Genomic DNA, 13,031 nt, shown 5'->3' with positions numbered 1-13,031 from the left:
AGGACTACATTACCCACACAGCACCATGTCACTCTGTAGGAGGACTACATTATCTGTAGGAGGACTACATTACCCACACAGCACCATGTCACTCTGTAGGAGGACTACATTATCTGTAGGAGGACTACATTACCCACACAGCACCATGTCACTCTGTAGGAGGACTACATTATCTGTAGGAGGACTACATTATCCACACAGCACCATAACTGTAGTATAGCTGTTATCAATTCCAAGTCAACTGCTCAGTACAAGAATATATATGCACAGATATAATTTCTCTCTCTCTCTCTCTCTCTCTCTCTCTCTCTCTCTCTCTCTCTCTCTCTCTCTCTCTCTCTCTCTCTCTCTCTCTCTCTCTCTCTCTCTCTCTCTCTCTCTCTCTCTCTCTCTCTCTCTCTCTCTCCTCTCTCTCTCTCTCTCTCTCTCTCTCTCTCTCTCTCTCTCTCTCTCTCTCTCTCTCTCTCTCTAGAAATACATAATAAGTGCGTACTTGCAAAGGCATCGTTGCTGAACCTCCTCTGTTTCGTTTGTTGGGAAGTTACAGCTCATTCATTGTGACGGAGAATCATAACAATTCTTTGTCCACCTCTTCTCTCTCTCTCTCTCTCAATCACACACTTTGCACCTCTAAATGTTACACCTCTCCAGTTTCCCTAAAAATCTATTTCTCAGCACACACCGTTTCTCTACAATCCACCACCATCTCTCTCTCTCTCTCTCTCTCTCTCTCTCCCTCTCTCTCTCTCTCTGACAATTTAGAGGCTTGTAGTCTCTTCTGGGCTCAGAGAGACGTACTGTGTGGTGCAGGACGGGCTGTGTGGTGCAGGACGTGCTGTGTGTGGTGCAGGACAGGCTGTGTGGTGCAGGACGTGCTGTGTGGTGCAGGACGGGCTGTGTGGTGCAGGACGGGCTGTGTGGTGCAGGACAGGCTGTGTGGTGCAGGACGGGCTGTGTGGTGCAGGACAGGCTGTGTGGTGCAGGACGGGCTGTGTGTGGTGCAGGACGGGCTGTGTGGTGCAGGACGTGCTGTGTGGTGCAGGAAGGGCTGTGTGGTGCAGGACAGGCTGTGTGGTGCAGGACGGGCTGTGTGTGGTGCAGGACAGGCTGTGTGGTGCAGGACGTACTGTGTGGTGCAGGACGGGCTGTGTGGTGCAGGACGGGCTGTGTGGTGCAGGACGTGCTGTGTGGTGCAGGACGGGCTGTGTGGTGCAGGACGGGCTGTGTGGTGCAGGACGGGCTGTGTGGTGCAGGACGGGCTGTGTGGTGCAGGACGGGCTGTGTGGTGCAGGACGTGCTGTGTGGTGCAGGACGTGCTGTGTGTGGTGCAGGACGGGCTGTGTGGTGCAGGATGGGCTGTGTGGTGCAGGACGTGCTGTGTGGTGCAGGACGGGCTGTGTGGTGCAGGACAGGCTGTGTGGTGCAGGACGGGCTGTGTGGTGCAGGACAGGCTGTGTGGTGCAGGACGGGCTGTGTGGTGCAGGACAGGCTGTGTGGTGCAGGACAGGCTGTGTGTGGTGCAGGACGTGCTGTGTGGTGCAGGACGTACTGTGTGTGGTCACTGTGGTGCAGGACGGGCTGTGTGGTGCAGGACAGGCTGTGTGTGGTGCAGGACGGGCTGTGTGGTGCAGGATGGGCTGTGTGGTGCAGGACGTGCTGTGTGGTGCAGGACAGGCTGTGTGGTGCAGGACGGGCTGTGTGTGGTGCAGAACGTACTGTGTGTGGTCACTGTGGTGCAGGATGGGCTGTGTGGTGCAGGACGGGCTGTGTGGTGCAGGACGGGCTGTGTGGTGCAGGGCGTACTGTGTGTGGTCACTGTGGTGCAGGATGGGGAACTGTGCCTTTCTTTTTGAAAAAAGAGGTGTTGTCATCTTTATCTCTAGTCATTTAATATGAGTTAACTGCAACTGTCAGTGACATTTTGTTATGTACTGCAGAGTTTTAATAAAGGTGCTCTTAAAGGTCTCCCTCTCTCTGGGTGGTGAACCTTTTCACTTTTAACACCCCAGCAAAAAATATCAATAAAACAGCATACTAATGGTTATGGATTTGTCATTTGCCTGGTGTTCTTAAAAATGTTTAGCTATAATACAGATTCATCTGGGCGGCAGTGGCTCACGGGTAGAGTGGCTGGCAGAGCAGCCGTATCAGGGGAACCTTGAGGTTGCCGGTTCGATCCCTTTGGGGCTCCCCAGGAGTCGGTGCCCAAGTGTCCCTTCATTGAGCAAGACGGTGAACACCCCTAATTGCTCCCGATGTGCAGGTCGGTGCCTCGCATGGTTTCCTCCGCCTTCGGTGTGTGAATGTGTGAGTGAATGCGATGCACAATCTATGTAAAGCGCCTTGGATAAAAAGTGCTATATAAAATACACCGTTTCTATATAAATGCTCCATTTAACTGTAATGGAGGGTGTTGCTAGCACAAGCATCAAGTTGTAACTGGGGTCAGCAAAACATTTTAAAACATAGTGTAGGATGCTGGTACGGCCTGGTAGCTTGTATATGTTCCACTCTATGATTCAAAATGCCTTAAAACATGTATCTTTGTTATTGTTTTCCTGTGGCCAGGTTGAGGAAAGAGGCAGCGAGTCACTCCTTAATGCGATTTAAACCCATTTTGGGCGGGAACCCCATTTTGGTGTTTTAAAGCATTATGTTATACTTTAGCTATTGAAAAACAGCAGATCTACAAGTTGTAGGTCTGCTATTTCTGAAAAATCGTGAAAATGTGCCTCAACATTTTAACTCAAATCTTTGCTTCTGGGGAGGTCCCTGGAACAACATATTTTCAGAGGCATATTACATATACTTTTTTGGGGTCCTTGACATGAAATATTGAGCATCTCTGACACAGAAACATGAGGTTTCTCAGAAAACTGTCAGGATTTTTTTATTTCGACGTCAGGCCTAAATGGGTTAAATGTCATGTTACATCTGCATTAATGTATGGAGTAGTTCACATGGTGACAATTATTCTGCTGGTGAAACCGATCACTCCTCTCCTCTCCCGAGGGCAAATCATGGAAATAATATGTAAATGTATAATACCCACTGGGCTGTTACGGAGCACAAGCCATAGGCCTATAGCTACAGTATACGCTTCCGAATCAACGCCGTTATCAGCTCTGAAACATATCCTTTATTTATAGGGACGGTAATTGCACTATAGAAGCGTGTCAGAAAAATACCCTGTATTCTGAGAGAGAGACTGACAGCTGAGAGTATATATATATATATATATATATATATATATATATATATGCGTCGTGTGGTGAAATGCACTGCAATGCACCACCTGTGGAAGTCATTATTTTCTCGCCCGAGGAACTGGAGCGTGATTCACTATCAGTATATGTGACGTGATACGGTACGGTACGGTACATTCACTGGAAGTACGTGATACGGTACGGTACGGTACGGTACATTCACTGGAAGTACGTGATACGGTACGGTACGGTACATTCACTGGAAGTACGTGATACGGTACGGTACGGTACATTCACTGGAAGTACGTGATACGGTACGGTACGGTACATTCACTGGAAGTACGTGATACGGTACGGTGCGGTACGGTGCGGTACATTCACTGGAAGTACGTGATACGGTACGGTACGGTACATTCACTGGAAGTACGTGATACGGTACGGTGCGGTACATTCACTGGAAGTACGTGGTACGGTACGGTACGGTACCTTCACTGGAAGTACGTGATACGGTACGGTACGGTACATTCACTGGAAGTACGTGATACGGTACGGTACGGTACGGTACATTCACTGGAAGTGTCATGACATTGAAACCACAGAGAGAGACGTGATGTTATAAGAGTCTTCAATAGACCAACAGAGAGGCTCCTATAAGCAGGCGAACAAACAGACAACAGAGCAAATAGCACTTTACTAGACTTATAGTTAGTGGCTTTGGATGTCATCGCGTGATTTAATCTCCGCCATCGTCAGCCCTTCATACAATGCAGCCAAATATGGACATTTCCACATGCTGACGTTACCGTCAGCCATATACGCCATATACGTCAGCCACGTGGCGTTATTCGCGTTGTTCGACTATTACTAACCCCTAACCCAAAATCTAACCCTAACCTCATATCAGTCTAAACCGGCCACATACGTCCCCTAACCTCATATCAGTATTAACCGGCCACACACGTCCCCTAACCTCATATCAGTCTTAACCGCCCACACGTCCCCTAACCTCATATCAGTCTTAACCGGCCACACACGTCCCCTAACCTCATATCAGTCTTAACCGGCCACATACGTCCTCTAACATCATATCAGTCTTAACCGGCCACACACGTCCCCTAACCTCATATCAGTCTTAACCGGCCACACACGTCCCATAACCTCATATCAGTCTTAAACGGCCACATACGTCCCCTAACCTCATATCAGTCTTAACCGGCCACACACGTACCCTAACCTCATATCAGTCTTAACCGGCCACACACGTCCCCTAACCTCATATCAGTCTTAACCGGCCACACACGTCCCCTAACCTCATATCAGTCTTAACCGGCCACACACGTCCCCTAACCTCATATCAGTCTTAACCGGCCACATACGTCCCCTAACCTCATATCAGTCTTAACCGGCCACACACGTCCCCTAACCTCATATCAGTCTTAACCGGCCATGTAAGTCAGTTTCACGATGTTTTCGCTTCGCGCGGAAGTCATTCCACTTCCGCATTTCCTATAGTCGCGGTAGGCAGTATGTAGGAAACGTCCACATCGCCTGCATCGCGTGGTCCCGATAAGAACATACTGGTGATTATCGCTTGATAACATTCGAAGCGGGTGCACTGCACAAAAAGCATGGAATACGAGGTGTATATTACAGGAAACTCCCGTTAAACTTTCCAACAAACTCCAGGAAACTCCCTAATTGTACCATCACACCTGTATATTACCGTATATTAACTGTATATGCTGCTAAACTTGAGGTTTACGGGTTTACAGTGCCCATAATTGCCCGTTAACTCCTCTTTTCACGCAGTGGTGACTTAGCAACAATGTGCTTCACTCTGGACTTCACGGTCGACTTCACACAGCGACTTTGCAGCGGACACTTACGGTTTGGACTTACTTGAGCACGTGCGTGGAGCCGTTGATCTGCGTGGCCGAGCAGGGCAGCGCCCCGCCGCCGCCCCCTCCGCCCCCGCCGGGCCCCAGGAGGATGGACGGCCGGCGGCTGTAGCGCTTCCTGCCGCAGCACAGGATGATGAGGAAGGCGCGGCGGAAGGACTTGTTGAGGAAGGCGTAGAGGATGGGGTTGAGCATGGAGTTGATGTAGCCCAGCCACAGGCACGCCGCCCACAGCTTGTCGGGCACCGTGTACTCGATGAAGGGGTCCACCACGTTGGTGACGAAGAAGGGCGCCCAGCACAGGCAGAAGCAGCCCATGATGACGCACAGCGTCTTGGCCGCCTTGGTCTCCGTGCGCATGCGGTGGTTGTTGCGCTGGTGGTCCGAGGAGGAGGCGGCGCCGGCCCGCTGCAGGATGCTGATCTGGAGGGCGTGGGCGCGCGCCGTCACGTAGATGCGCTGGTAGGCCAGCACCATGAGGCCCAGCGGGATGTAGAACGCCACCAGGGAGCAGGTGAGCGCGTACGGCTTGTTCACCATGAACACGCACGACGTGGAGTTGCTGCCCTGCGAGTGTCGCCGCTGCTCGATCTGCACATAGAGGGGGGGGGGGGGGGGGGAGGAGGTGGGGGGGGGGGTAGTTAGTTAGGGCAGTGGTTCTCAAACTCGTCCATGTCCAGGACCCCCACATTGAGACTAATTAACCCACGGACCCCCATTTGAAAAGATATGCCAAGGACACCCATGAGAGAAGATTTTTACGGCTCTAGCAGTGATTCTCAACCAGTTTTAATTTCAAGGACCCCCAGTTTGACATGCATTAGTCTACGGACCCCCATTTAATGGCATTTATATCTCTGAGACCGCCAATTTATATTGTAAAACCAATGTTAATTTAACTCTGAGAGTGTCCAAATGTTCCATTTGTACACTCTCTGAGTTACAGACCCATAAGGGTCCATTTGGTTCCCAACTATCATTTGGCTGGGTATCCCCTGGAACTCCCTCAGGTACCCCTGGGGACCCCCTGGAACTCCCTCAGGTACCCCTGGGGACCCCCTGGAACTCCCTCAGGTACCCCTGGGAACCACTGAGTTAGGGCAGTGGTTCACAAACCTTTTCATGTCAAGGACCCCCAAATTGACACCCATTAAAAATATCTATGCCAAGGACACCCATGAGAGAAGATGTATCTTTACGGCGCTAAAGGTCCCTGCACACCGAGCGCGTTTTTCAGATCTTTGAGTGGTGCAACCACTCCAAGGAACAGCAATGTCCGTGTCCGTGTGACACCTATGTGACTCGTGTTAACCTATGTTTGTGTGTGACTCATGAGTACCAGTAGGGGCGCTGTCGTGCCAGAAACAGAGAGAGAGAAATAGTGCTGCACTGTTGCCTGCTAATGAGAGCAAGAGAGAGGGGGGGGGGGGGGTTGTAAGGGGGGAGTTGCACCACTCAGTTCACACAGGTGTGATTTTTTTGCAACATTTCTCCATCGGTTTTCCGAAAAACGTGTCCAGTCTGCAACCACCTTAACCGTGATTTTTCAACCATTTTCTGAATTAGGCTACGGTCCCCCATTTCTATCTCTGGTAACACAATGTATATTATATTGTAAAATCAAATTAATTTAACTCTGAGTGTACAAATCTACACTCTCTGAGTTACAGACCCATAAGGGTCCATTTGATTCCTAAACTATCATTTAGCTGGGGACCCCCTGGAACTCTCTCAAGGACCCCTGGGGGTCCCCGGACCCCACTTTGGGAACCACATGTGTTAGGGGACAGCAAGGCTGCAGGTGTGGAAATATAAATGATAAATGGTGCAATTTTCATGGTGCTTTTACCCAAAGCGCTTTACATAGATCATCAGCCCACACTCGCTCATTCCATTTCCATTCTTTAAGAAGTAGTGATACAGGACAGGAGGGGCCAAGAGGCTCTGTGCGACAGTACGCGAGCACCACCATCAATCACCTCCTATAGCAGAGAGACTGAACCACCTCCACAACCCTTAAAACCCCACAACCCTTAAAACACCAAAAGGGGTTCCCGTCTAGAATGGAATAAGAAGTAGTGGTACCAAGGAGGGGCCAAGAGGCTCTGTGCGACAGTACGCGAGCACCACCATCAATCACCTCCTATAGCAGAGAGACTGAACCACCTCCACAACCCTTTGGTGTTTCGCTTCTCTGGGATGTTGTGCGAGAAGAACATGAAGTCCTCAGGAAACCCCGAGCACAAAAAAAATAAAACAATAAATCCACACTTTCCACTAAATTGTTTCATTTCACCATCTTCATGGTCCCTTAACGCATTCTGGACGGGGACCCCTTTTTGGTGTTTTAAGCATTATGTTATACTTTAGCTCTTGAAAAATAGCAGATCTACAAGCTCATAGCGCGGCACTGAGTGCCGCACTACGAGCTTGTAGATCTGCTATTTTTTTTTTAAATCGTGAAAATGTGGCGCAATTCTTTCAGTATATATTTATTTCAGAGCGAACGTTTTTAACTCAAATCTTTGCTTTTGGGGGGAGGTCCCTGGAACTACATATTTTCAGATGGGGGGTTGGCGGTCAATTACATATATTTTTGGGGGTCCTTGACATGAAAATGTTTGAGAAACATAGGGTTTTTTTTAAGAAAACTGTTAGCATAGGGCCATTACCTAGTCTCTACCAGATAGATGGATGTGCGATGGGCCTGATGCATAGGGGGCCATTACCTAGTCTCTACCAGATAGATGGATGTGCGATGGGCCTGATGCATAGGGGGCCATTACCTAGTCTCTGATGGGCCTGATGCATAGGGCCATTACCTAGTCTCTACCAGATAGATGGATGTGCGATGGGCCTGATGCAAAGGGCCATTACCTAGTCTCTACCAGATAGATGGATGTGCGATGGGCCTGATGCATAGGGCCATTACCTAGTCTCTACCAGATAGATGGATGTGCGATGGGCCTGATGCATAGGGGGCCATTACCTAGTCTCTGATGGGCCTGATGCATAGGGCCATTACCTAGTCTCTACCAGATAGATGGATGTGCGATGGGCCTGATGCATAGGGGGCCATTACCTAGTCTCTACCAGATAGATGGATGTGCGATGGGCCTGATGCATAGGGGGCCATTACCTAGTCTCTACCAGATAGATGGATGTGCGATGGGCCTGATGCATAGGGGGCCATTACCTAGTCTCTACCAGATAGATGGATGTGCGATGGGCCTGATGCATAGGCCATTACCTAGTCTCTACCAGATAGATGGATGTGCGATGGGCCTGATGCATAGGGGGCCATTACCTAGTCTCTACCAGATAGATGGATGTGCGATGGGCCTGATGCATAGGGGGCCATTACCTAGTCTCTACCAGATAGATGGATGTGCGATGGGCCTGATGCATAGGGGGCCGTTACCTAGTCTCTACCAGATAGATGGATGTGCGATGGGCCTGATGCATAGGGGGCCATTACCTAGTCTCTACCAGATAGATGGATGTGCGATGGGCCTGATGCATAGGGGGCCATTACCTAGTCTCTACCAGATAGATGGATGTGCGATGGGCCTGATGCATAGGGGGCCATTACCTAGTCTCTACCAGATAGATGGATGTGCGATGGGCCTGATGCATAGGGCCATTACCTAGTCTCTACCAGATAGATGGATGTGTGATGGGCCTGATGCAAAGGGCCATTACCTAGTCTCTACCAGATAGATGGATGTGCGATGGGCCTGATGCATAGGGGGCCATTACCTAGTCTCTACCAGATAGATGGATGTGCGATGGGCCTGATGCATAGGGCCATTACCTAGTCTCTACCAGATAGATGGATGTGCGATGGGCCTGATGCATAGGGGGCCATTACCTAGTCTCTACCAGATAGATGGATGTGTGATGGGCCTGATGCATAGGGCCATTACCTAGTCTCTACCAGATAGATGGATGTGCGATGGGCCTGATGCATAGGGGGCCATTACCTAGTCTCTACCAGATAGATGGATGTGTGATGGGCCTGATGCATAGGGCCATTACCTAGTCTCTACCAGATAGATGGATGTGCGATGGGCCTGATGCATAGGGGGCCATTACCTAGTCTCTACCAGATAGATGGATGTGCGATGGGCCTGATGCAAAGGGCCATTACCTAGTCTCTACCAGATAGATGGATGTGCGATGGGCCTGATGCATAGCGCCATTACCTAGTCTCTACCAGATAGATGGATGTGCGATGGGCCTGATGTATAGGGCCATTACCTAGTCTCTACCAGCGACCGAAAACTCTGCTCCTTCCATTGGTAAAATCTGTACCGTATCGATGCGATAGATAAACGCAAGAAGGGAGAGTTCCAGAATGGCTATTATCCCATTCTGGGCGGGAACCCCTTTTGGTGTTAGCATTATGTTATGCTTTAGCTATTGAAAAAAAAGATAGCAGATCTACAAGCTCATAGCGCGCCACTGAGTGGCGCGCTACGAGCTTGTAGGTCTGCTATTTTTGAAAAATCGAAGAACGACTGACATAGAAACATAGATTTTTTTTCCAGAAAACTGTCAGGATGTAGAAGACATTTTTTAGAATCTGATCTCAGGTCAGAATGGGTTATACCGTACAGATTCAGTATTGATTCACTGTACGTTATATGGGGGCGGGGCTTGGCTTGCACAATGGAAAGAATTCTATACAAGATACCGTGGCCGATGTGCAACGGACAATGGGCCGCTGTGGGATGTGTACGTTACTGTTGCAGGAGTGATGTGACCGCACACTGTAGAAGTAGAAAAGTATATTAAACGCACGCACGCACTCACTCTCTCGCGCTCGCGCACACACACACACACACACACACACACACACACACACACACACACACACACACCCCTATGCCTATGGAAGGAGATTAACCCATTCAGGCCTGACGTCGAAATTAAAAAAATGTCTTCATTTTTTTTTTACAGTTTTCTGAAAAACCTCATGTTTCTGTATCAGTGGTGCTCAATATTTCATGTCAAGGACCCCAAAAACTATATGTAATTAGCCACCCCCCCCCCCCACCCCATCTGAAAATATGTTGTTCCAGGGACCCCCCCAGAAGCAAAGATTTGAGTTAAAACGTTCACTCTGTAATAATATATATTCAAAGATTTGAGGCACATTGTCACGAAAAAAGAAAAAATAGCAGACCCACAAGTTCATTTGAACTTGTAGGTCTGCTATTTTTCAATAGCTAAAGTATATAATATAATGCTTTAAAACACCAAAAGGGGTTCCCGCCCAAAATGGGTTAAACACACGCACACACGCACGCACGCAACGCAACGCACGCACGCACGCGTGCAACACAACGCACGCATGCAACGCACGCACGCACGCACGCACGCACGCACGCACGCACGCACGCACGCACGCACGCACGCACGCACGCACGCACGCACGCACGCACGCACGCACGCACACACACACCCCTATGCTTATGGAAGGAGATTAAGAATGGGGAAAAAATGTCTATTGTTGTATATCTCTGCTGTCAGGTAGAAAACACCTACAGTAACAATGTTCATTTTTTTTAGGAAATGAAAAGAAGAAAACCTTATATTTTGAAAAGCAATGAAATGCCTCATCTAAGTTGGTGTTGGGTTTTCTCCATAGTATACTATCTTACATCAGTATTTTTCAGTTTGGTTGCCAGAGTTTACCTTACAAAAGGAAAACAAAAAAGGAAAACAATACAACAAAAGGAAAAACATTGGAAATGTAAAAGCCCACAGACCTAGTATAGCACTTGTGAGATCTTGTGAAAACAGATGTATATTAATATGTCTGGGTCCTCCCCACCTACTCACTCAGGGTTGACGTGTGCACCTGCAGTGCACTCGGTGCCGCGCTATGAGCTTGCAGATCTTTTCAACAGCTAAAGCATAACATAATGCTTAAAACACCAAAATGGGTTCCCCCCAGTGGCGTGCACAGATATACACTAGGGGGTGCTAGAGCACCCCCTGCCCTTTTGGCAATGTGCCCTTTTGAAGAAAAAAATATATATATATTTTTTTATTATTATTATTTTGTACACTGTACACTGTACAGTATGTGGACAATGGTGACATTGAACAATGCTTGATAAAAAGCTTCTAATATATTAGTTATGCCCCACAATCTATAAATCTCACACTATTAAGGCAACCGGCCGGTTCCACGCGCTGCACAAGGTGCCCTTTTTTCACTTGAGTACCTGCCCCTCTAAATGTCTGTGCACGCCACTGGTTCCCCCCCAGTATGGGGTTAAGAGTCCATAGCAGCAGGCTATGAGTACTACACCAGGGACTCCAAGGGGTTCCCCCCCAGTATGGGGTTAAGAGTCCATAGCAGCAGGCTATGTGTACTACACCAGGGACTCCAAGGGGTTCCCCCCCAGTATGGGGTTAAGAGTCCATAGCAGCAGGCTATGAGTACTACACCAGGGACTCCAAGGGGTCCCCCCCCCAGTATGGGGTTAAGAGTCCATAGCAGCAGGCTATGTGTACTACACCAGGGACTCCAAGGGGCCCCCCCCCAGTATGGGGTTAAGAGTCCATAGCAGCAGGCTATGAGTACTACACCATGCAGGGACTCCAAGGGGTTCCTCCCCAGTATGGGGTTAAGAGTAAGGCTATGAGTACTACACCATGCAGGGACTCCAAGGGGTTCCCCCCCAGTATGGGTTAAGAGTCCATAGCAGCAGGCTATGAGTACTACACCAGGGACTCCAAGGGGTCCCCCCCAGTATGGGGTTAAGAGTCCATAGCAGCAGGCTATGAGTACTACACCAGGGACTCCAAGGGGTCCCTCCCCAGTATGGGGTTAAGAGTCCATAGCAGCAGGCTATGAGTACTACACCAGGGACTCCAAGGGGTCCCTCCCCAGTATGGGTTAAGAGTCCATAGCAGCAGGCTATGAGTACTACACCAGGGACTCCAAGGGGTCCCCCCCAGTATGGGGTTAAGAGTCCATAGCAGCAGGCTATGAGTACTACACCAGGGACTCCAAGGGGTTCCCCCCCAGTATGGGGTTAAGAGTCCATAGCAGCAGGCTATGAGTACTACACCAGGGACTCCAAGGGGTCCCCCCCCAGTATGGGTTAAGAGTCCATAGCAGCAGGCTATGAGTACTACACCAGGGACTCCAAGGGGTCCCCCCCAGTATGGGGTTAAGAGTCCATAGCAGCAGGCTATGAGTACTACACCAGGGACTCCAAGGGGTCCCTCCCCAGTATGGGGTTAAGAGTCCATAGCAGCAGGCTATGAGTACTACACCAGGGACTCCAAGGGGTCCCTCCCCAGTATGGGTTAAGAGTCCATAGCAGCAGGCTATGAGTACTACACCAGGGACTCCAAGGGGTCCCCCCCAGTATGGGGTTAAGAGTCCATAGCAGCAGGCTATGAGTACTACACCAGGGACTCCAAGGGGTTCCCCCCCAGTATGGGGTTAAGAGTCCATAGCAGCAGGCTATGAGTACTACACCAGGGACTCCAAGGGGTCCCCCCCCAGTATGGGATAAGAGTCCATAGCAGCAGGCTATGAGTACTACACCATGCAGGGACTCCAAGGGGTTCCCCCCCAGTATGGGGTTAAGAGTCCATAGCAACAGGCTATGAGTACTACACCAGGGACTCCAAGGGGTCCCCCCCAGTATGGGGTTAAGAGTCCATAGCAGCAGGCTATGAGTACTACACCAGGGACTCCAAGGGGTCCCCCCCCAGTATGGGGTTAAGAGTCCATAGCAGCAGGCTATGAGTACTACACCAGGGACTCCAAGGGGTCCCCCCCCAGTATGGGTTAAGAGTCCATAGCAGCAGGCTATGAGTACTACACCAGGGACTCCAAGGGGTCCCCCCCCAGTATGGGGTTAAGAGTCCATAGCAGCAGGCTATGAGTACTACACCA

The 13,031-nt window shown here is 49.7% G+C and overlaps 1 protein-coding gene across 1 annotated transcript in view; it reads right to left on the bottom strand.

Moving 5' to 3' along the window:
• htr4 (5-hydroxytryptamine receptor 4) overlaps positions 1–13,031 on the bottom strand; it is a 231,977-nt gene that overhangs the window by 13,291 nt on the left and 205,655 nt on the right. The window contains exon 6 of the mRNA XM_079529534.1: positions 5,106–5,695. Coding sequence (XP_079385660.1) covers positions 5,106–5,695 — 590 coding nt within the window. The remainder of the gene's footprint in view (positions 1–5,105; positions 5,696–13,031) is intronic.

The sequence above is a fragment of the Electrona antarctica genome (assembly GCF_951216825.1).
Source record: "Electrona antarctica genome assembly, chromosome: 19".
NCBI classification, from domain to species: Eukaryota; Metazoa; Chordata; class Actinopteri; order Myctophiformes; family Myctophidae; genus Electrona; species Electrona antarctica.
The sequence above is the reverse complement of the archived record's forward strand: the minus strand, read 5'-3'. Positions and strand labels throughout refer to the sequence as shown.